The sequence below is a fragment of the Festucalex cinctus genome, chromosome 14 (genome assembly GCF_051991245.1).
Source record: "Festucalex cinctus isolate MCC-2025b chromosome 14, RoL_Fcin_1.0, whole genome shotgun sequence".
In the NCBI taxonomy this organism is placed as follows: domain Eukaryota; kingdom Metazoa; phylum Chordata; class Actinopteri; order Syngnathiformes; family Syngnathidae; genus Festucalex; species Festucalex cinctus.
Window position 1 is genome coordinate 17235995 of NC_135424.1, and position 24006 is coordinate 17260000.

The window sequence follows — 24006 nt, forward strand, 5'->3', positions numbered from 1 at the left end:
AGGTGACGAGTGAACCGCCTTCCATTTGGGGGGCGGTTCACCATCTCACCTTTTTCCAATCCGTCCACTGACAGGAGGACGAGTTGAGTCAACTTCAGATTTTTGCTTGTTAAACCACAGCAGCCTACACATCGAATCAGTCAGACTTTTATTTGAGCAAATACATTATTTTATATACATTTATGTAAAAAAAATAAAATGACAAGCCTCACTGGTTCCACAAAAATGACTAATTAAAATAGTCCCTTCATCCATCCATGCATTAAAAAAAAATAAAAAAAAAATTAAAAAAAAATACTACTCAACCTCATTAGAGTCATGGGTGAGCTGTAGCCTACCCCAGCTGACTAGCCAGAGGAGCCTACCTGGAGAAGCCTCACACAAGCACAGAGAGAACATATACACACTTGATACTTCCGGAATTCGGAACCCGGATTCAAGCCAACTCCCCCCCCCAAAAAAAAAATAAATTAAATAAAATCTGTAGGGCGGCAGATATGCTATCCACTTGCCCTGCCTTACAATAAACGTCTTTAACCTATAAATTAATTAAAATGTAATTAAATATTGGCTTTGTGATTCCTATTTTTGCCTCGCTGCATATTATAAATTGTTAATTACAAAGTAATATTTTGAGTTAAGACGAGAAAATTCCAAAACTTATTCTCCGTGATTGAATGTGAGTGTACAGTAATTAGTTGTCTACTATTGTGTTGCGACCACTCTAGGATGTACTCTGCCTGTCGCACCAAGTCAGTTGAGATTGGATCCAGCTCACCTGCCACCCTTGAGGAAAAAAACGAATGTCAAATGGAACAGGGAAAAACAAACAAACAATTGTTTTGTATCATATTAATATTTCAGAGTTTACCCAGTGGCACCGTTTCACATAAAAACTATCAAGTCAACGATGGATGTTTTTGGAGTGCAGCGTATTTTATACCTTGGTCTTTAAAGCCCCCGTGAGTCAAAAAGTAATTGCCTCAATGGATAACTCAGTAAAAATTTGAATTGCCGTTGCTCCTCTGCAGGCACAGAGAGGGGTTTTATTATTCGAAGCCCGATGCTCCGTGGAATACTTGAATGGAATAAGCAGTGTTGATCTCCATTTCATGACCCATTACGGCACCAGAAATGTACGCGTAAAAAAACCCCCCAACAAACTTACATGATGAACAGGCTGATGGGGTTGCATTGTGGTTTGCATTTAGAATTGAAACGCTAACATTTGGTGGCCGGTAACAAGCAAACACCTTAGGAAGACCGGTTGTCATGTGGCTTGGTTCTTCAGCTGTTTTGACTTGTCTTGACTGGAGGTGCAGATGAGACGTTGGCGAGTGTATTCCCAGATCAGCAGTGCGGCGCTCACGTGCACGTTGAGTGAGCGGATGACCCCTTGCTGTGGGATCTCCACGCACACATCCAGCAGTTGGAGTAAGTTGGCTGGGATGCCTTCTCGTTCGTTGCTATGATGGTAGAAACAGGTTTTCAGTTGTTTTTTTTTTGCAGTACCACCCGTTACATTTATAAGATAAAGCAACACTAAGAAACTTTCACTTTATGTTGATTATGGCAGCGCTATATGGACAAAAGCGGTAATGTTATGCCTTGAAGGAAGCCTATATTTCCCATGAGGACAAGCGCATTGCGTCGTTTTTTTCGTGCGTCGACATTCAAATTGACTTCCGTCTTTCTAACAAATGGGTAAAGGAGGAACTTGGGAACTAGTGATGTATGCCATAAAGCAGTCAGCAAATGTGTAGTTTTTCTGTGTGGCAGTGTTCTTACCATTCTCAAAGTTTTTTAATGCCAATAAAAATGATACAGACCCCCACAGGCCATGTCAAAGGTACCATTCAACTATTTTTAAGTCGACTTTTCATCAGAAGAGTTATGAAAATATTTTATTAAGATTGAAAAGTTCCTTAGTGCTACTTTAATGAGAATCTTTGACCACACGTTTCGGATATATTAATCAGGTGCACACTAAAGTTCTTCAAGTAAATATAATTTCCTTTAATAGAAGTGAATCTATTATACAAAAAAAAAAAAAATCATTGTTGCATTTGTTTCTTTTCAAGTGTACCATGGGAAGGTCTGATCAAGTTCTAATGCACAACAATGTTGCAGCTCTTTCAAACTTCTTAATTGTACTTTTCACTATATGATGATGCTATACACAGTACTCCCATTTCAGTTTGATTAATGAACCATTAAGTTCTCACAATCAGAAGTTGATTACTCTTGGCCTTGAGCCCATAACAACATACATTGATGGGATCTGTGAGGATGCGTTCACCAAAGCAAACAAGCAACCTTATGTAATGACGTTTTTTTAGTGACATTACACAACAAAGCTTAGTGTTATGGTTTTGTATTGTATAAAGGAGACTCACTGGATTGTACTGTACAGGTGTACTGAAGGTTGCGTGCAAGTGAACGTAAAGGCATAATGAGGGTAGCCTTCAATGAGTCTACAGAGGCCACAACACAGCAGGAAATGGCAATGTAATGATCTCTATTTATCCTGAGTGTAATTGGGTGAGAAGATTGCTCCAATTAAAAGAGGGCCGCAACAAAACGGCACACCTAAACGGATATTGTACTGCCTCTTCCAAAAAGATGGAACTGGTGACCAAAACTGCGCATGTGCAAAAAGTGCATCTTTCTGATCTCCCACATCCTAAACAAGATTATAGTCGATGAACGTCCCTGCTGCTGCCAACATTTTCTGCTCTGCTATCCTGAGGGAAAGCCAATTACAGAGCAGCATGTTCTGACAGAAGCACCAAGAGTGAAGGGCCCGCTGGGGAAAAGGCCAAACAGGTGTGTTAAAATTAAATTACCTCGCCAGCTCATACCTTTATCTGCGTAAAACTTGGAGGTGAACGTGAAAGGGATGTAATTGATAGAAAAACACTATTTGACAAGGTGATGGGTTAAGTAAAGTGTGCAGGCAGGCTCTTTAGCTACTTAAATTACATGACATAATCAGGGATTGCTATACTAAGCCTTGTAGATTTGACAAATGTCCCTAGTTTTGTTTCAAAAAATGATCATGCCCCAAACTCTGCTATCTAACCATTTGTTAAACACAGCATGTGAATATGACTCAAAAGGGGGTAGTTAGGAGAATTTTGCCAGCAAGTCCAGCTTTTCTAGTACTTTTCAAAAAAGTGCCAGTTTTTGTTAGTGCATAGTTCAATAACTACAACTTTTGAAATGCAAACAATGGGGTATTCTATCACTGTGAAAACTGGGCTTTCGATGGAGTTGTCAAAAGTCATCATACCCCAGAAGTAGCAAAGTCCTCTCAGGAAACTGGTAGTCCTGAAGGCTCTGACTGTTGGCAGTCTGCTCCACGCCGACAATGCAGTAGCCTTTACTCTTCTTTAACTGCAGGAATTCTGCCAGCTCCACTGGCTTTACCTAATGAGCAAACATATTCCGTTTATAGAGGAGCATGACAAAACAAATGACACAAGCCAAAAAAGAAACCATTATCCCTGCGTTACCATCTTCACCTAAAAATGACTGATGATATGAAGAGTTACACTGTACAAGTAAAAAAAAAAAAAAAAAAAAGCAAACTAAAATTCTAAAATGTAAAATGTCGGGATGAGTCAAATGTGATGCACGTCACCTCCAGGAGAGGAAGCCAAAGTTCAGATGAGACACTGAGGGACTGAAAGTGTTTGTCAGTAACGTGATGGAGGTTGTCCAGCACCAACGCACTGGCACCAAAGATCTCACATGTCCGGCACAGACCTTCGATCGCACAAACAAACACATTTTTGTGGCGTTACTCTCACAGCTACACGCTATTAACGTTGTCTGAGCTACACCGTGTTCTGACCTCCAAGGTTCGTAGGTTTGTCAATGAGTGAGGCGACCACCAGCAGGGCGCCATGCTGTTTGCCCAGGCGACCTGCTCTCTGCTGCGGAACCAGTTCAAGATCCAGGTCTTGTCCCTGGATGTCCAACCACCAGGGAGTTATTTTCTTCTGCACTTCTGCCCATCGCTCCTCTTTGTCCTCCTCACCTGGGAGACACAAAATTGTGAACATTTTATCGAAAATCATCAGATTAGATTCAGGTGGCCTAGTAGTGTTTCTGACTGTACTTTTATCCTGCTGGATCCAGTCTCCGGGCTGGAGCTGGCTCAGATCGGATGCGGGATTCCTCAAAGGAGGCGTGTGAGAAAAGCATGGCAGCTTCTCCAGCTTCCAGGCGGGAATCCACTCATCATCAGCTAACCCTGAAAGACTCGGAAAAGTGTGGAATATCGTCTAGGGTGGAAAAAAAAAATCAATAAATAAGTGTTGTTATTTACATGCATAAAAGTGTTAATTTTGACCAAAAAAAAAAAAATTAAAGTTTAGTCATAATTTAGACATCTGACTGTATTTTAGTTTTAGTCAAATTTTAGTCAACGTAAATAAAGATGAAATAAAGAGCGATTTTAATCAACTGTAGGAATAATTGTAAATAAGTTATTATACATTTGCTGCAACGAAGAACTGCTTCTGCTTTCAATAAAGACTGCTTTGCTTGCAAAGAAGAATTGCTTCTACTTGCAATGAAGAATTCTTTGCTCTGTTCCCACTCACATTCACATAGCCTGGCTATTTGAAGATGATTCAAAAAGCTGAAGAATCACATCTAACGCAGCAGAATGGTTCGAGCCACTCTGCTGAGGTCACCTGTTTTCTGTTAAGAAATGATTGCAAACTTGACCGCACATGTACTCAGCATCTTCCACTCACATGCACAACACATAGACAAACAAGTACACTGTGTTCCAACTATGCCTTGCATTTGCATCTTTAGGGTTGGAACACCCAAGTAACAAAGGGCGTGGAAAACCAAATAAAAAAGAGAGGGTGATGAGAGGAATCTTCAGAGAGTGAAGGAGTGGATTGTATCAGTCAGATCCTCTCCTCTCTCCTCACGAGCCTTGAACTTAGGGTCTTCCTCTCCTTTTTGTGTCATGTTTAATAGATGTCAAACAGGTAACCCTGACTAAATTGTCAATTTAGTCGATGTTTTCCTTCTGCATTATGACACACCTATTTGTAACTGTAGTTTTAACACACAAGGACATTTAACACAATGTCTTTATTAAACTTTGTTTCAATGAAACATGTTGAACTGACAATAATATGCCGTCTTAAAATGTAGTTTTTCACCTACAAAAATTTGCATAATTGCCTGAGATTAATCCTACAGCTGCACAATGAATGTAAACATGTTTGAACATTAAATAAAGTGCCGTGAACAGTTTCTGAGTGGTTCTTTTCTCCACCCACGTTTCAGTCCTTCACAATTTTTCCACAATTTTTCATGCACTCTACACACTTACCTCAATGCTGTAATCCCTAATTGGATGAAAAGTGTCAAAAAAGAAGTGCTCTTGAATCCTGGTCCAGTTCTTGTTTGCATTCCTAAAAGTCAGCAGAGATGTTTTCAGCACACTACATTGATGCTTTTGCAAGTACTGTTGTGTTGTATTCCCACCCAGTGTTCTTCACGGCCTCCGTCTGGTACAAACAAGCCTTGACCACAGTTGACAGCCCCCCCAAACTATCAACTGTTTTCTCTCCTCGGCCCTCAACCAAGCTCCAAACTCGCTTCAAAGCCAGCAGGGCATAGAGACGCACACTAAAGTTGTGGTGGAAACACCACTGAAGCGTGATGTCCAGTGCTTTTGCTAAATGCATATCCTTTATGACAAAAGAAAGAAATGTTAAGTCATGAGAAGTGATTTAACATGTAGAATACCATTTTGAAGATGGCTCACTGGATTGTCAAGTGTGGGAATGATGATGGCAAAATGCACGAGGACTGCCAGGAAGGTGCAGATCCCAGTCTTGGTTCCTTCATGATGCTGCACCAAAAGCACAGAAAAAAACGCTGGTTTTCTTTAAACATGATTTGATTTAGGGTTAGGATTACCGAACCCTTTTTAGTAAAATATCAGAGGAAATTCTAAAAAAAAATAAAATAAAAAAAATTGCAAGCTCACCATGTTGAAGCAGGCCCAAAATCTGTCTATTTGTTGCGGATAACGGACAAGGATCAGGATTATCGTCCATTCAATGAGGTATTTGACTGAAGCCTGGTTACTGCAGAAGCCAGCCTCAAAGATACTGTTCAGTATAGAGTCCACAAACTCCTGTGTGCATTTACAAAACAGGCTAGATGTAATTTTATTCACTGATTGCAGGTGTAATGATTAAGGTGTCAGTGACTTACCTCTTTGAATTTGGGCAGCATCATTAGTAGTATCTGCCATACTCTGTTTTTCACACGATGTTGCAGAGAGTTACTAGAGATACGCAATGATTTTGACATGTTCTTGTCCTGGAAGGAAGGTTTGACATAGAGAATGACAGAAAGTGGTTTTAACTGTTTCAGGTGGTTGCAAATAACATTTCTGAAGTGCTGGGCAATGGTAATGGTTCATTGTTTTCTGTGAGATGAACCACAATACTACCGTATTTTCATGACTATAAGGTGCACCTAAAGCCTTCAATTTTTTCAAAAGCTGACCATGCGCCTTATAATCCAGTGCGCCTTATATATGGATCAATATTGAGCCGCAACAGGTCCCGCTGTCAAGACGCTATCGGTGACCCTGCACGATCGGTGACGCGCATGCGCAGAAGATCCCGCCATCTTGGATCGCTAGCTAATACTAATACTGTACCTCAGAGAAAATAATAAAACAGCTGTTTATTCATTTTGGGAGTGAATGGAGTTGTCAGAAAGATGGTTTAATTATTAATAAAGTTTGACTCACCTATCTGACTGTTTTGTTGACATTCCCTTTAGCGCAGCACCATCTAATGGATGCATAACGTAACCCCAGCCTCTACTGTAGTGCCTTATATATGGAAAAAGTTTTAAAATATGTAATTCATTGAAGGTGCGCCTTATAATACGGTGCGCCTTGTAGTGCGGAAAATATGGTATATGTACATATGACGCGTGATGCCAGTTACGGCAATGATTTTTTTCTAAGTAAGTTACCCTTTCTAAGAGAATGATGACAAGTTGCTCCATTAGTTGTTGGTGCAGAATGTTGGAAGCATCCAGGCGACTTAGGAAAGCCAGAGTGTACATGCGAGGTAGCTGGTCATCTCTGTTGTCACTGGAAGACAAAAGCTGTTGTTCAACTGTTACAAGGTAAGAGAGACATCTAGAGGCAACATCAAAAATCAAAGCCTTGATCACTGTTACAATACAATAATATCGGATTCAATTAAATACAGAAAATTAAGAAGAAAATTAAAATTTCCTTTTCCCGTAATTATTTCTTAAAAGTTATGTCTTGGTAAAACTCATAAATTCAAAGTCTTTAATCTATAAGCACAATTTTTAGGATTTCAAACAATCTTAAAGCTTCATGCTCAACATTCTTCGATTTAAATATACAAGCCAAAAGCACGAACACAAAAGAATAGTCTGGGGAACCTCATTCCAACATAGTTCATGTACAGTACTGTATATGTCCCATCCCAATATTTACAAAGGTTCCAAGCTGAATTATGATTTGCTCTAATCAGATTTCCTTTCATTTTCAACTTGCAGCCCTTTAAGTAAACATTACTAATTATAAATTAACTGATAAATCAAAATGGCAGCAGCTCACCAGGCAACAACAGTGTTGGTGGCACAATCTGTACCAAGTTGCTCCACATATGCTTGGACATCTTGAACAAGCCTATGGAAGAAAAACATTAAGTGAAGTGCTGGAAAAAAAAAAAATCAACACAGCACTGATAAACTGTGATCCGTACCGCTGATCCCTCCTGAATACCGGGCCATAAATGCAGCCCTCAGCCATGATGTTGATATGACTAAAAATACTGGAGAAGTTGTTGACGTCATCTTGGTTGCCGCTTTGTCCACGAGCAGGCAACCATGTGTGACAACAGTGTTGCAGCAGCACACTAAAAACTCCATTCTTGGACTCAGACAGCTCCATGATCTCAGTTGCAATCTGCATAAAAATATCAACATTACTGAACGAAACTATTGACAAATTTGCATTGATTACCTGTTTTATGGTTGTTGTCAGCACTGGGGCCTGACTGTCTGTAAGCAGCAGCAGTGTTTGGTGGAAAGCTACTGAGATGAAGCCTTTGAGGGCGGGCCAAAAGTCATGGGCGTTATTGGTGAGCCCGTGCACCAGCTCCCAGGTCCGATTCACAGCTTCCACACAGAGGGCCTCATCATCATGCACTAACTGTGATCACAGCATCAAATTTAAACACCAGACACCATCTTCCTATCACAACTCAAACACACAGAGACTTACTTGTGGTAACACCGCCTCCATGAAGGTGAGAACCGGCAGCACCAGGTCGCTGGGTAGCAGAGCCAGGGCGTCCACGCAGCAGCTCAGAGCAGCTGCGACAGTCTCTGTGTTTCTGGGGAGCTCGCAATTCCGAAGCCCGGGTGTTTTTATGAAGAAACTCAGGCAAATCCACTGGTCCCGCATGAAGCGGGCAGCGATGCGACCCCAGTCCTGCAGAAGAGGGCCCTGCCCACCTTCATCACTGAGAGAGAATCGGTGTGGCACTTTAATATCCAATCCAATCCACTTTATTTCTATAGCACATTTTATCAACAAGCATTTTCAAAGTGGTGCACATTGAGATCCGCACACTATCATAAACATCAAATCTAGTAAAACTAACTCTAAAAATTAAAAACAGTCCAAATATTAAAATAAATATAAAATAAGTATTTTTGTGAAGTATAAGAAGGAAGAAGGGCTTGATAAATAGGTATGGAAATTATATATATAATGGGAAATGTTTTGGTTATGGTTACATTATAGTAGTGCTAATAAGAATAATAATTATTGTTATGTAAATGCCAAGTGTATATGGAATATTACTATTTAAGAATAACAAGCGTATTAATCCTCATTAAGTCTAATAATACACCAGATAGACTAAAAAGTCTACTATGTTGAGCAAAATGGACAAATTGTAAAAATATTTTGATGTTGAAATGGAGATAAATGGGTAAGAATATAAAAGTTTATACTTCCTCCTACTTCTTTTGGAAAATGTATGTCAAACTTATTACCAAAGACTGGTTGATGATTGTCTTATTTTATATCTTTTGTTGCTTAAAATGAAGTTTTGTTTCTTGTTTGCTTCAGTTGCTTTTTTTTTTCTTATTCTTTTTTTGCGGTTTACAAGTTTAGCATCCGTTTTTATTTTTTATTATTGTTATTGGTTTTTTAATGCATGTTCAAAATAAAAAAAAAATCAAATCAAATTAAAATACTATAGGTAAAATAAAAAAAATATTTAAAAATAAACAATTATTAATAATACTAAATAATAACAAATAAATTTATTAAAAATATTTCTTAAATAAATAAAAAATAAATGAATAAAACAAAATAATTCTACTACTACAACTACTACTACTACTACTACTAATAATAATAAATAATGATAATTATTATTATTATTATTAATATGACGGGCAAGTGTGTTCAACAGCCTTTTCAGCCTCTCTTATTCACTGACCTCAAGTTGTCTGCCATGTGAGGTTTCAGGAGCTTCTCATTGAAGCGTCCCAGAGGCGAATGACTTTGCCCTGGAGACAGCACTGGCTTGTAGAAGTGCTCGTTCAGTTGTTTGAGAAGAGAAAAAGTGTCCGAGCTGATAGCGTGTTGCTCCATTAGCTGACATACCACGGCAAGAGATGCCATAGCAACTGCTTTGGCCACTTGACTCGCCACCGAGGGGAACTAGCAAAAGAAGAATGATGAAAATCTGACTAAGTTGAATGCTAACAATAATCATTTTGCGTCCAACCTGCTGGGTCGGTTCTTGCAGGATGATGAGACTGTACTTGATGAGTTTACAAAAGGAAGCTTGTTGAATTGTAGAACTGTGCATAGACAGCTGCTTCAAGACACACAAATACAGCTCTGCCCGCTCCATGTCACACAACTGCACACACACAAAAAAAACAAACAAACAATCATAATCTCGCCAATCAACATGTTGTATGTGGGTACCGTTGTTTACCTCCAGCAGTTCCCCACACAGACGCCTCATGATAAACTCCAGGATTGAATCTATCCACCGAAAAATGAGCCTCTCCAAGGCAGCTGTCACTTCATCCACTGAATAAAATCAAGAAATATGACATGAAATATTGCTCACTGGCATCTTATAAATACTATGTTCCCTTACTACTTCACTGTTTGGTTATTGCGGATTCACTCTATAGCAAATTTTAATTTGTGACCATTTGTAAACCCGGTTTTTGGTTAAGGTAAGCCATTTTAAGATTACAAATAAAAACCTGAATGTAATTTTAAGCCGACTTTTTGTCATGATCCTGATTTGCTGCCGGGTTGTGAAATCGGCATCACATTATTTTTTTCACCCAGCCTATAAATCAGCAGCTCTGCATTTATTCTTCATTATTTTAAAAGTTACATTTATTAAGTGTAACAAGTGTTTAGTGTTTAAGGATGAGAGCTGTTTAGGAGGGAAGTTCGTAATGGCTTAATAAAAAAGTAAATAAAAGATCATTTTAAAAAAAGTCAACCTTTACTTGGTGAAAATTCAACTATTACAGGAGGACTTGAAACATACAACCAACAAAAAGAGAGAACACTGATACATCACGTTTTCCATTATGGCTGTGGTCTAAAAACAAACGATACATCACCATTATTCTACAAACCATGGGCTTTTGGTGTTTCTCTGAGCTGGAGCAGTCGGAGGACAAGCTGCAAGCTCTTGTCACTCTTCTTCAGGGGCATGTAGATGTTGGTGCCGACCCGGCTCAGAGAGTCCACCAGAGGAGACATTAACAACTGGAGGCTGTCATCAATCTTTGCACCAGGTTGACTCAGCTCAATGTCGGTGCAGAGCAGAATGGACCTGGCTAACTTGTCTGCCTCTTTGGGGTCAGGTAAGGTCTGCGTCTGACCTGCAAAACATATTAACTGATTAAAAACAAAAAAAATGTACCGGTAAATACTATGGACTTCCTTCCTTCCGAACTTACCAGTGCAAGCTGGAACACGTAGAAACTTGTGTATTTTGTCTTGAACATATGCTTTAATAGTTGCCTTGCTTGAAGCAACATCTCCATCACTTGGCATCATCTTAAAACTGCCCTCATTGCTTGAGAGCCAGACACACACCTCCAAAAGACACACAAGGGGGCAACAGGTTGGTAAACAAACTGTCGTGTGCAGCCCAGATGGATAATTTAGCAAAAACAATATAGCATAGTACCTCCTTCCAAAGTTCTGTGCCTCGACAAAGTGACTCATCTGCCCGGAAATGGCCCAGAAAGGTAAAGATGTCATCGAGGGTCACTGTGCTCTAAAAGTATGTTAATATAGCAAGGGTTCATCTATTATATGACAATTGAAAAATGGACAAAAGTATTATGACATCAGGCTTTTAACTGCCAGTACAGTATTTGTTTTCCTTACCACATCTAAGAGACAGAGGGCGCTCTTCAATAAGAAGCACTGAGCAGCACCTCTCAGGAGGACTTGATGTGTGATCATGGTGCAGCGCAGCACCTCCCTGCATGTGGTGGACCAAACATGCAATTAATGTACACTTCAACCATGAAAGTAGTATTTTCCTTCATAATGTGGCGCAGACCTGAGGGCGGTGAGCCCATCATTCGCCAATATTGGGTTTGGAGCTAGTTTGGATAGGGCCTGAGAGATGAAAAGGAGGGGCACTGCACACCAATGCTTGGATCCAAGCTGCTGGATCATTTGAAGCAAGACGCGGCCTGAAAAGCAGACAAAGTTTTAACTGAAGAAATATTTTTTGAATGGGGAATAAGCTTATCGTTAAGCATTTGCACCTCTGTCTTCTGAGGGAAGGCTGCTGAAGAAGTTCTTCAGGAAGATTTGGAGTTTAACTGCAAGCTCAGGGCAGTCTCCAACACACTGGCCACCTGCCCTGGAGAAAAATTCAATTTATTACTGTATATCAAACTAATGTGAAGTAATTCAAACATAGTCCAGTTTAGAATCTCACCTGCAGAAGAGCGACATTTCTGACAGAACGTCCATAAAGGGCCCAACGACAAACTGAAAAGAAAATGAGATGAGTTTCACCATGAATTAAGCAAAGTGAGGTATACATCGACATTCACCTGAGAAAAAGCTGATGCAAAGGTTGACTGTTGGAGGACTTTGACTTCGAGCAAATGACACACACCCGCTCGCATTAAGGTTTTATTCTCACTGTGAAACATCCGCTGGTACACGCACAGCAGCCATGATGGGTGGAAGAGGTCCTGACCTACAAAGACAAGACAGTCCATTAGCGAGTGCATAAATAAGATGCGGCACATAATTTCAAAGTGTAAACATCAATACCTTCCTTTGCTGTAGTTTGGATAAGAGAGTCTATCCTGTTCAGAACTGGGCGGACAACATGGACCTGCATATAAAGAAGACGCAACACCATTATTTTAGCAGTACTGTTTGAATGACGATGACATAATTTGTCACCAGAATGGATTTTTGACCTGATTTTCTTCCAAAGTCTCCATCACCAGCACATAATCCTCCCAGAAGTCTCTGAGCATCTTGCTGTTTTTAGCTGTCCATTTGAACAAAATCTCCTCACCGTTCACTTCAGTACCAAGAAGAAAGGAAAGTAGTTCATACAGTGACAGAACCATTCAGTATACATAACTTAAGGTCCATGTACTAGTATGCTCTGTAGTAAGACAATTGAGTGCACTAGTACAGTAAAAATGACTAATTCTTACTCATGCCAGTTTTGGCCTACTATTATGACTAGTTTAAACCTCACTATGTTCCACTAGTAACATGACCAGGCCCAACTTGTAGGCATACGTTATGCACTAGTCTAGTGGCCTTTTGGACCCTATGCTACTACTAGATAGTAGGGGTGTGAATTGCCTAGTACCTGACGATTCGATCCGTATCACGATTCATAGGTCACGATTCGATTCGATACCGATTAATCCCGATATGAATTTACAAGTCGATTGTTGCGATTTTTTTTTTTTACTCAAATTTAGAAAATACCATTCAGTAAACTTATACATGTACACTGTAAGATTTGTATGAAAATGTATTATTTATTGATCTGAAACTTCAGTGTTATAACTGTGAGCCACTGTATTTAACAAACAGGTTGTAACCTTTTTCATGTTAGAACAGCATTGAAATAAAATATTAAGGCTTAATGTTCCATTAATATAACATTCTTCCATGAAATTTAGACGTTTTGTTGAATATTTTTCCATCAAAAATGGATGTTAAAAAATCGATCCGGCTGCCTATTGAATCGATTCGAGAATTGCGTGCTGTAGTATCGCGATATATTGCCGGATCGATTTTTTTTAACACCCCTACTAGATAGATACAGTCATTAGGCCTTATATGGTAAATGATAAACGTCATTCCATCTGTAAGAATTTTACCTTGCTGCGAAGGACAGTCCACTCCCGGTTCCTGTGACGACGCCACACACCTTTTGAGCAAGTACAATGCCCTCTTACGGGACACACAGTCTCTGTGGATAAGTCCGTCCTGGACCACGCGCCAGAAGCCGAGGCAGGGCCGAGGGTCTGGTTCAGTAAGTGCCAGCAGGTGGTCTGACAGGGCGGTCAAACACAGCAGTGTTCGCTCGGTTACTCCAGGTGTGCGCTCCGATGCGTGCCAGGTGCACAGCTCGCTCAGAGTCTTGTTGAGGATGCTGCCGCGCATTGCATCATTGCAACAGCCCAGCAGGGTTAACAAGAGTCGGACGGTGACCCGGGAGAGCAACCCGTCTGGAATAGTTCTTATGCCAGACAAGACACACGACAAAATGCTCGAGGTGAGCTGCTCGTCTCCTGTTAAATGAGGAAGTAAGGCAGCCAGGACTTCACTAGCAACCTCCACGCTGAGTCTCTCCACGTCTGATCGATTCTCATCTGACAGCCGTAGCGAAGGCAGGACAACCCGTGCGGCTCGGCCCGCCACAGCCGGGTCACATAAACTGACACAGGTGGCCACAAGTCTGCAAACAGCTGCTGTACTCTCCCTACGCCGCACATGCTCAGTTTCTGTTGAAATCCTGGAGAGAAGAGGCAAGCATTGCGTCCAAATGATAGATTCTGTTTGATCTAATATAAATTGTTTTTTCGCGGCTGTCGACGAATTTGTTTCTGATTGGACGATAATTTGCTGGAGTCCTTCTATGAAAGCTGTCAGCGCCTCAACGCGCTCCATCTCCGGCCGCACGTCAACCGGCCAGCACAGGGAGTCAAGTAGAAGCTCGTAGTTAGGAGACGTAGACAAGATCGCGTTAATTAAAACAGAATTCATTGTAGATAATCGCCACAAGGACAAAATGTGCTAAGTAGTACGTTACAAAAAGAAACTTCTCCAACCGGCTTTTATCGAGGCACGTTTCCACCCAGGCTGAACATAAACTTCCGTATACGTCACGAAAAGATCTCGCGAGAAGTTGGCAGATTTCCGCTTACAAAAACATACATGATATACCATTGGATGAAAAAAAAAAAAAAAAAGAATTATTTTTATTCACCACGGCGTTACAAAGCGAAACATTTCTATTTTAGATGGAAATAGTTTATATTCATGCTTGCACATCGAGAAAAGCTCTGCCCCAAACATTTTAAGTACAGTGTTCACTTGTCTCTGAGTCTCAGAAAGAATACTGTTTGAAGCTTACAATTACCGGTAGTACTGTAGTTTATCAGTTTTATTTAGGTGTTACCATCTCGTGATGACAAAATGCTAGATGATTAAGAGGACTTTTTAAATATACATTATGAATAATGATATAATAAATAATGAACAGTTGGAAATGTGCATTCAAAAGTTTTAGAGGTCAAACGAAGTTCACAATCTTAGTAGCCTATTTAATGTGCAAGAACTTAGGAGAAGTAATCAACTGTGTCGATGCTCAATAACATGCTTGTCTTGAAAGTTCTGCTTGGGGGTTCTCAGCCAGGAAGACTGTCTGGAAGAAAAGCTTCCAGACAAACCCTCTCCCATTATTACTGCCGTCACATGACCAAAACAGTCCAGGAGGTGTAGTGGTAACTAAGAATGTCGTCCCAGTAAAATCAGAAGGTCAACAAGTCTCAGTTGACAATTCATAGGCAAAAATAGCTTGTAACATTTCAAATAAACTATAAGTACATTTATGGTTCCGCAACTAAAATTGTTAATTGTGCACATTTCTATATATACACATTCTGCCCCCATGTGCATCAGAATAGTTCACACAAAGACAAAAGATTCCATGTAGTAAAATTCATTTATTTTCTTCTATCATAAAAAACAGTGTTTTAGATAAAAAATGCTTCAGCGATGAGAATAACCCAGATTGGTCATACATTATCGAGCTTAAGCGTTTAATCACTAGCATTCCTTCCCAGTGAGCTCATTCTGGCTAAAGTTCTTCTTTTGCATACTAATTAGCATTTACAAAACAGTGAAAATATCTCAGGAAAAAAAAATAACTTGACAGAAAGGCTCTTTGTTTGGAGGTTATATAATACAAAACATTGCAGATTCATTATAAATGTCACGGTTACAGAAATAGAGCTTTGCAAACAGTATGTAATTATGAAAGCAGTAGAAGAATGTAAGCATGTGGAAACTTTGGATGAATGGTTTACAATCTGTAAAGTTTGCTGAGGCAGAATAGTAGGAAAGAAATGGCAGAGAACACTGTAGAAAAACAAGAGTGTAAAATGTTACTGAGGAGCATAATTGTTGGCACTGTGGCATATGAATAATTTCAGCATATGACGAGCACATTTTTGTTTTATGTGTTTGAGTTTTTAACAAATTGATTAATGTAGATTCCATGGAGATTCCATTTGATAAGTACACAAAACAAAACAATCGCAATTGACTTGATCTTTTTTTTTTTGGTATGAAGAAGCTAAAATGTCATAAAATGCAATTGCAAATAGTATGTACAAAACAGGAAAAAAAAATCAATAAATATGTCACTGACAAAGAAATGTTTCTGTTAAAACAAAAACTGACATCAGAATGGCAGGAGTAAAATAAACAAATGAAAACTGAGGTGTCCATTGTTGTTACACGGGCCACATACAAAAACACAGATTCCATAGGCAACCTTCAAAATGTGAGGACCTCCATGTTTGTTCACAGAATGAACTCCAGGAAGTGTTCATCTGCTAGCAGGTCCAGTGACAGGCAGTTGGTAGACCGGCGACCGTAGAAGGAAGGTTTGGCTTGGCAGTGCAAAAAGGGGTAATAGTCGTGAACAACGGGCGTCTTTGTGTCCGCTGAGGTGTCCGAGAGGCCGAAGGTGTAGCTGTGTGACGAATCCGCTTGCAGTGTGGTCCCCAGGGGTGCCTGAGGTGGGAACAAACTGACATCGTCGAGACTGTGGCTGTGCCGGTCCACACAAGCATACGATCTAGTTTCCACAACCTAAACAAAATAAGGAAAAAAGTTAAAAGACAAACGTGATCAATGTGTCTGTTTAAAGACAAACAAACAAAACAAAACAAAACAAAAAAACAAAACAAAACATACCTCGTTACTGGTGTTGTCTCTAATTTGGAGATGTTCATTGCTGTCTTGGAGGCACAATTTGTTCTCTGTAGCAAAGATGTAATACAAATAATTAAATACAACATGTATAACTGAGGGCGGCGCGGTGGTGACTGGTTAGCACGTCCGCCTCCCAGTTCTGAGGTCTCCGGTTCGAGTCCAGGCTCGGACCTTCCTGGGTGGAGTTTGCATGTTCTCCCCGTGCCCGCGTGGGTCTTCTCCGGGTACTCCGGTCTCCTCCCACATTCCAAAGACATGCATGGCAGGTTAATTGGGCGATCTGAATTGTCCCTAGGTGTGCTTGTGAGTGTGGATGGTTGTTCGTCTCTGTGTGCCCTGCGATTGGTTGGCAACCAGTCCAGGGTGTCCCTCGCCTACTGCCCAGAGCCAGCTGAGATAGGCTCCAGCCACCCTTGTAAGGAATAAGCGGTCAAGAAAATGGATGGATGGATGGATGTATAACTGAATACACTTACATGATAAATATTCTCACCTGGCGATTTTGTCTCAGAGGAGAATGTGCAATCCACCGACAGACCATCGAGAAGATCAGCCAGCTGGAACATCTCATCTGGATAATCCTCAAGAACTTCCTGTCTGAAATGGGCCTTCATTTCTGGAAAACAACAGCGGGCTGTATCTAAATTAAGCATGGCGGCCAACTGACATATTTCACCTCCAGATGGATCTTTTTTCAAAGGGTAAAGGAATTTAAATCATTTCCTTCCTTGAAGTGTACGCGCACAATTTCTAAGGTCAGTTTAATTTTCAGGTTTTAACTACACCTTCCAGCACTTACTTTGTCCCATCATTTAAACTTGAAAAGATGACATTCCAGCATTGACGTCAATCTGAACTTCTCACCTTGCTCTTGCCACTCCTCATCCTTGGCGTGAGCTTTCCTCCCGCTGCCGAGGCCAGACGTGGATGAGCTGACTTGGCTGGCTGCGGAATAGGAACGCTTCTCTGCCTTCTGTTCCGCTTCTTCCTCCATGGAGGTCATCTCTGTGGAGATGCTGTGTTGGCGGGTGTCGGCTTCTATGCCCGAGCTGCTGGTGGAAATGCGGGACAGGCCCGGGCTGCTCTCGCTGCCTGGTGGGTCCAAGTCCAGATCATCGCTGATGTACGACTCTCTGTAACGCTTTTTTTCTAAAACAAAGTCATTCATAAATTCCGGTCATAATGCAATGTTAGGGATCGCTGAAGTAAATTGTGCCTCTCGTACCTTCGCTCTCCTCCAGCTGGCGGAGGTGCTTGAGTGCAGGCTGGAGGTTGAGGTAGATGCGATGGCTGCGGCTCAGGTGCAAGAGGAGATGTCGAGAGCGGAACGACGACCCGGTGTAGTAAACGAGTTTCTTGGCTGATGGTAAGCCATCCGGTTGAATCTCAAATTTCTTTCCCTAAGCAGAAAAACACTTTAAGCAGTCAATGCCAACTAAACAATCCAACTTGCTTAAAGGGAAGTTAAGTCAAAAATTATTCTTTCAATAATATTGTATGTTATATGCACCCCCATGGATATTTTATCAAAAACTAACGAAAAAACAAACTAAAACACAATTTCATTGACGAAATAAAATAAAAACGAAAATGCTTTTTATAAAGCGAAAACTAACTGAAACGACATTTAATATTTACAAAACGAACTAAAACTATAATTATAGCCGAAATGTCCTCCGTTTAAGTTTTTGGTAATTCATCATTTAATACTTGAGCCTTTGGGGATGATTTTGTATATTTCTTTTGGTATGAACCGGAATAAGGACGTTTGAAGATGTCACAGTAGTGACGTCATCTAGCAGCAGCCAATAGAAAAGCACCTTACCGATGACGTTGCTCCTAGGCAACAATTTTGCGTGCTTGAGTTTTGGCTCCCATGGCTCAGCTCCTCCTTTTTCATTTAACTCGGCTGAAATGCAACGCTAGGTAAGAAATTCATTTTTTTTTTCTTTTTCATTTTACCATATTGTGCTTAAGTAATACACCTAAAAAATAAAACGAAACTAATACTGAAACTAAAACTAAACTAAAATTAAGCAGTTTTTAAATAACTAATAGAACCACCCTGAAAACTAACTAAATTTAAAAAACAAAATTCAAAACAAAATAGAAACTAAAATGAAAATTCCAAAACTATACTAACCCTGGTCTAAACACGGCATTCTGATTAATACTGCGTGTGTGCGGAATATGAATTAAGTAGCAAAATCCTCCCACTTATCTATGTCAGGTGGCGGCCATTTTGCCACTTGCCATCAACTGAAGATGACATCACAATTGCTCAGGGCTCAGATAATAATCACGGCTCACCTATTTTCTGAGTTTGGTCATGTGACATTCACAGGCTGAGCCATGATTGGTCGTTACCCGAGCCCTGCGTAACTGTAACGTCATCTTTAGTCGACAGCAAATGGCAAAATGGCCACCCCCCCCGAGATGGATAAAAACATGGATTTTGCTGATTAAACATATTGAGACTAGTGGTCCCGCACTGAAAATATTGTAAAGAAAAATTTTGACTTGATTTGACTTCTCCTTCAAAGAGAGAATAATAATGGTTACCAGGAAGGTGAGTCGTCCCACATTGGACCAGGGGAAGTCATACAGCAAGTGTCTGATGTTGTTCGCCTCCTAGAGATACAACACAACCCTTTCAATACACTGTAAAATGTTGAAGATTCTAGCACAATTTAGTGGCCAATAAATTGAGCGCAGATACCAATCAAAAGACTGAGAAATCCTAATTTCGATCAATACTTTTTGTATGGTAGTATGGAAATTGGTATAATCCTACTAACAAACAGCATTTGAAAACAGTTTTCCTTTGTGTGGTAAAAAAATTAGTCGAGGGTGTAAATTGGTTAAAAACTAAATTGATGGGCTACTTGTGCATTTGTTTAGACCTCGTGAACATGGAGAGGCCAAGGATGTCTTGTAGTATCTCATGGTCCGTTGGACCTTTAATCAGCCAGACACCAGCCACCCTAATCCCTCCCAGATGGTCCCTGATGGACACATCAAACAAGTGACGCATTTGGCAGACGCCTCGTATCTGCTGATGCGCCGTTGCTGGTAGCAACCCACACATTCTTTACATGTCTGTTCAGGCTTTAACAGACCACGGCGGGTCCAAAGCGGGGATCTCTGAGTAAACTCAGATTTTCTGTTTTTGCATGTCACGTTCAAGCTGCGGATTACCAACCCATTCGTATGTGCACGTACCTGATAAACCTGCATTCCTCTCAGGGTCAGGCCGAGTATTGCCGTTCCCCTCTCTTCCTTCTTGTCCTGGACACATGAATGATGAGATGTCAGGGAAATTTGTGAGCAGAACAGATAAGATTGAGTCTGGCTAAGCCTCCATTTTAGGTGGCTTTTAAACACTGGATAGTTAAAAACAGTAGGAAGTGTTTGTCCTTGACTCGTGACCTTTTGCAGTCTGTAAAACGTGACTGGCACATCTTCCAGTCGACACGACTCTCTGATGAAGAGGAGGATGGCATCACGTGCCGACATGCCCCACAGGTCCTGGTGCACTTTGGGGCCATGGCATAGGAGATAGTTCAGTCCCCGCTTGGCTATTATCTAGCGAAATGGAAGAAAGGAAGAAATGTAATTGATACGTAGATCACACTGTGATAATTATAATTATAATATCCAGGGTTTCCCCCAGTACTTTATAGGCATGGCAGGCTGCCATACTTTTCTTCTGTTATTGTAATATTTGTAAATGGTTATAAAGTGTTGTCTCTGTAATTGGTTGCTGACCAATTCAAGGTGTATCCCATCTCTCGCTCAAAAGTCAGGTTATGGCTGCTCAATTATGGAAAACAAAAATATTAAATCACGATTATTTTTGGTAATAATTGAAATCACAATTATTCAAACGATCATTTATTTTTTGTATAAAACTAGAAAATATTTAAACATGTAAAATTATTTTTTTAAATTGTGGGAATGCATTCCCACATATGTTATTGTGATTTTTATTCTCCACACTTTTTTGCCACATAACAACTTCCACTTAATACTTCCAATTCCACATTACTTGCAGTATTTACACAATTTAATGTTTAATATCAAGTTTTCCCCATTCATTTTCAATGGGACAGACGTTGAACTTTTTCTAAGTATCAATTTCCACGCCCACTTCCATACATATAACTTATCACACACAGCACAGTTGGTAAAGCGCATTGTCCAACCAGGTTGTAATAATTTCATAATTTATCTCTCAATTAACTTCATAAGCATTCCACATGCATTCAAATCTTAGCATTCAGCTTTCAGCATTCCCACGCAATTTCTCAAAAAATTGCACTTAGTCTAGTTAGAATAAAATATTATTCTTTGAAACACTAACAATTACCGGTACATAAGTTCCTTTTTAGACCAAACAAAATTGATAATATTAGTTATTTTAAAATTCTTAAAAAGGTGCAAATGTATAAATTCAAGTATGGTTTCCTTGTATAGTTTACTTGTTATACACTTATAAACGGCCATAGGACTGCTCTAACATTTAAATAATTTCAATAACTCCCTTAAGTGCAAATTTTAAACTCAAGCATGCTCACTATCGTACATTGTAAAATGAATACTATTTTATTTTTAACCATTTTGACAAAAGTGCAAAATAAATAAACTGCATCAGCAATTTTGTGATTGTGGAGTGTAATAATCGTAATTGCAATTAAATTTCAATTTAATGTGCTCTAGGATGGATGGATGGATGGATAATTAATGTTGCATAAGTTCAAGTCTGCAGTCTTGTTTTCAAGTTTCACTTGTGGTCATGTTGTTTTGTGCACCGTGTGCTATTAGTAGTGTAGTGAATCACACAGCTGACATTTGTATAGCTGTGTTGGGATTAAATCCCCAGTCAATGCCCCATTGGCAGTGGTTAGCAGGCCACTATTCACCCAAAATTCACCCCTGCCGTGACCCTGAGTTCAGACCACTACAATAATTCCTCAGCAAACATTTTGACTGGCAATTCTAATTTTAGAAAATCATCTGTATCTACATCTGCCACAAATCTGTCTATAAAAAAGTCAAACAAATTGAAACATAAAATGAAATTTCAAATAAAACGCTTGTTGTATACCCATGGTGGAAAGTATTCCTTGGGTTCGAAGTAAGGGGCAGCGTCTTCCCCCTCCTTGGGAAGCTGGTGGTCACCGAGGTCCGCCTGCATGGCGTAACCTGCTAGCTGGAAGTACACCTCCTCCTGTTGACGGCATTCGGAGCGTAACACCCGCTCGCGCAGGTCAGAGTAGTAGAGATGGCGTGCCTTGCGTTCACTGGTACCGAACACAAAGAAATGAAAACATGACGAGAGGGTTGCACAAGGTGTCAGTAAGGAGGACAAAGATGGATGGTGTACAGTAATAATAGAGCTAGATGATATGGCCAAAAATCTACATTTTTTTTCTGTCATTCAGGAAGATTATGATTTTAATTGATTTTAACCCAATAAACATTTATTTAAAGGTTTCATTTGTTCAAAAATAGCCTTAGTAATAGTACTAATAATAATAACATATGAAAGAAGTTGTCCAGAAGAGGATACATACCTAATAAGTCTGCCATTCTCAACATAGTACTGCACTTTAATGCAGAGCACTAGAGGAAAGGCTCTCCTCTCAAAACTCTGTGAAAATAAAGACATGAGTGTCAATTTTGCATTTCCTCCCCCATAGTTTGGGGAATTTTTATAAGTATGCTTCTGAAAATGAGATGAGTCTCAAGTTTGGAATTCGAAATAAAGATAGTAGATGTATAATAGTAGGCTTTGTATTGAATTTGTACCATGACGTTCAACATAAAATTTAAATCTAAATAAAAACTGTGCGTACAATGCTGATGTGATGACTACAAATCTAACGTAATGTAAAATGTTATATATCTTATACAGTATATCTTGAGCTGTGTATCTATGTTATAATAAACAGTGCCAAAAGAGGAGAAAGAAATTACCATAGAAAAACATTATACATTTGTAAACTTTCATAAGCTTCCCCACCTTTCCGGACTCTTGCTTCCATTCTTTGGGTAAGTACTTGGTCAACTTCTCCTCCATGTCTAAAAATATGCGCTCATTGTCTGGGCAGGAGAAAGACAACCAGGAAACAAGCAGACAGTTAGCGGGCAAACAAAACAATAATGCAACCAGGCAGAAAATGTGTCCAACAATGGGCTTAATTGGGGTGAAAGACAAAAAGAAAGCCTTATTGCTTCGTTAGCGAGGGAGGCAGCTATCTGGCTGATACTAATGACGACCGATTTAGCAGTAGATAGTTGTTTGAATTCTCATTTAGTAGACAATTTGAATGCTATGCTGAGAGGATGATGGTGGTATCAGTCTCTGCCTGCGCCTGAGTCAAGACATGGGCATTTTCTTTTTTGTCAACCTTATCTCGTGTGTTGCATAGCTGAATAATGTTCACCAAGCTGTTTCACAACTTGTTCTTGTCAACATCCATCAACCCATAAGAGTTTCTGGAGCTCTGACTCATTTGCGCCTGAAGTTCTTGAGTTAGAGTTGAGTCATTAGAAGACCACCCCCTCGTCCTCCTCCACTCTGTCCCTCTTTACCCGCAAACTCCAACCCTGCTCATCAATCCATCCCTCCCCTCCACGAAGGAGAGGAATGCGAGGGGGCATTCCAGGCTTAATGAAGTTAATATTGCAGGAATCCCGGCCCAAGTGATCGCTGAACCAACACCATAAAGACAAAAGGCTGCTTGTTAAATAGGTGAGCCACACGAGATTTCCAAGGCATCTTAACGTATTTGAGCAAATAAGAAAGAAAGAATACAGGAAAGTATGGCTCACAGGCCACTCAGGATTACATCGTGCACTTGTGTAGTCCTGGGAGACATGAAAGAAAAGTGAATGGTTTGGGGGAAATTTGTGAGAAAATCAACTTGGATGAAGTGCTTGTTTTGCTTTCGCTTAGCATTTTTGTGTGTGTGTTTTTTTGGGGAACACCATCACAGTGGTGTACCAGTGTTGGCAAAGACGAAAAATGTGATGACAACCATACTACTGGAAATGGAACTTTTTTTTTTTTTTTAATGTCGTAGTGGTGTATATGTCTCAGTAAAATATAGCTTAGGTGATTTTTTTCTCTCTCTCGATTTTTCATTATAGTAACATTTTACTTTGTTTTTTAAATTCAGTTAATTTGATCCAGTTTTATAGCAAGTTTGTTAGTTTGTATTAGTTTTTTAAATGGTTCATTTGAGTTTATATTAGTGTTAGTATTAGTTTTAGCTTTTTAATATAGGGTGACATGCAAAACCAAAAACAAAAAAAGGTCACTAAATATTGTGGAATAAAGTAACAAACTAAAATTCTCAAACAACTGATCTTTCTTTTTCTACAGCTACACATGT

At 39.9% G+C, this 24006-nt stretch overlaps 2 protein-coding genes across 4 annotated transcripts in view; both read right to left on the reverse strand.

Moving 5' to 3' along the window:
• Nucleotides 1-131: 131 nt before the first annotated feature.
• tarbp1 (TAR (HIV-1) RNA binding protein 1) lies at nt 132-14491 on the reverse strand. Of its 2 annotated transcripts, XM_077495965.1 has the most exons (29): nt 13480-14491; nt 12553-12659; nt 12401-12464; nt 12175-12323; nt 12057-12109; nt 11881-11978; nt 11670-11805; nt 11492-11588; nt 11289-11378; nt 11056-11194; nt 10729-10977; nt 10062-10159; nt 9846-9983; nt 9555-9778; nt 8324-8564; nt 8063-8251; nt 7803-8005; nt 7655-7726; nt 7033-7153; nt 6256-6363; nt 6026-6175; nt 5801-5887; nt 5518-5723; nt 5363-5444; nt 4124-4289; nt 3857-4042; nt 3644-3768; nt 3293-3429; nt 132-1466 (listed from the first exon to the last, which is right to left on the reverse strand). In XM_077495965.1, exons 1-29 carry the CDS (start codon nt 14366-14368, stop codon nt 1271-1273), a joined length of 4800 nt encoding a protein of 1599 aa, XP_077352091.1. In that variant the 5' UTR covers nt 14369-14491; the 3' UTR covers nt 132-1270. The 2 variants fall into 2 exon arrangements, with proteins under 2 accessions (XP_077352091.1, XP_077352092.1); XM_077495966.1 differs by lacking the exons at nt 132-1466; nt 3293-3429; nt 3644-3768; nt 3857-4042 and having other exon boundaries at nt 4139-4258.
• An 819-nt stretch (nt 14492-15310) lies between these two features.
• LOC144001546 (FERM domain-containing protein 6) overlaps nt 15311-24006 on the reverse strand; it is a 14496-nt gene continuing 5800 nt past the window's right edge. Inside the window, exons 4-14 of one of the 2 annotated variants that reach the window (XM_077495960.1) lie at nt 22632-22711; nt 22183-22259; nt 21714-21909; nt 20036-20191; nt 19829-19894; nt 19169-19237; nt 17832-18006; nt 17471-17755; nt 17100-17222; nt 16589-16653; nt 15311-16483 (exon numbers count right to left, since the gene is read on the reverse strand). In XM_077495960.1, the coding sequence (XP_077352086.1) occupies nt 16193-16483; nt 16589-16653; nt 17100-17222; nt 17471-17755; nt 17832-18006; nt 19169-19237; nt 19829-19894; nt 20036-20191; nt 21714-21909; nt 22183-22259; nt 22632-22711 (1583 nt within the window). In that variant the 3' untranslated portion in view covers nt 15311-16192. Of the gene's footprint in view, nt 16484-16588; nt 16654-17099; nt 17241-17470; nt 17756-17831; nt 18007-19168; nt 19238-19828; nt 19895-20035; nt 20192-21713; nt 21910-22182; nt 22260-22631; nt 22712-24006 lie in introns of both variants that reach the window. The other variant, XM_077495959.1, reaches the window with a different exon arrangement.

What these genes read in the sequence shown, in the direction of transcription:
- tarbp1 (XM_077495965.1), bottom strand. Translation starts at nt 14,368, where the DNA reads ATGAATTCTGTTTTAATTAACGCGATCTTGTCTACGTCTCCTAACTAC. An exon ending in GATGGGCTCACCGCCCTCAG is followed by an intron (nt 11,589 to 11,669) that starts GTCTGCGCCACA and finishes CACCACATGCAG; the next exon opens with GGAGGTGCTGCGCTGCACCA. An exon ending in AGAAACACCAAAAGCCCATG is followed by an intron (nt 10,160 to 10,728) that starts GTTTGTAGAATA and finishes GATTTTATTCAG; the next exon opens with TGGATGAAGTGACAGCTGCC.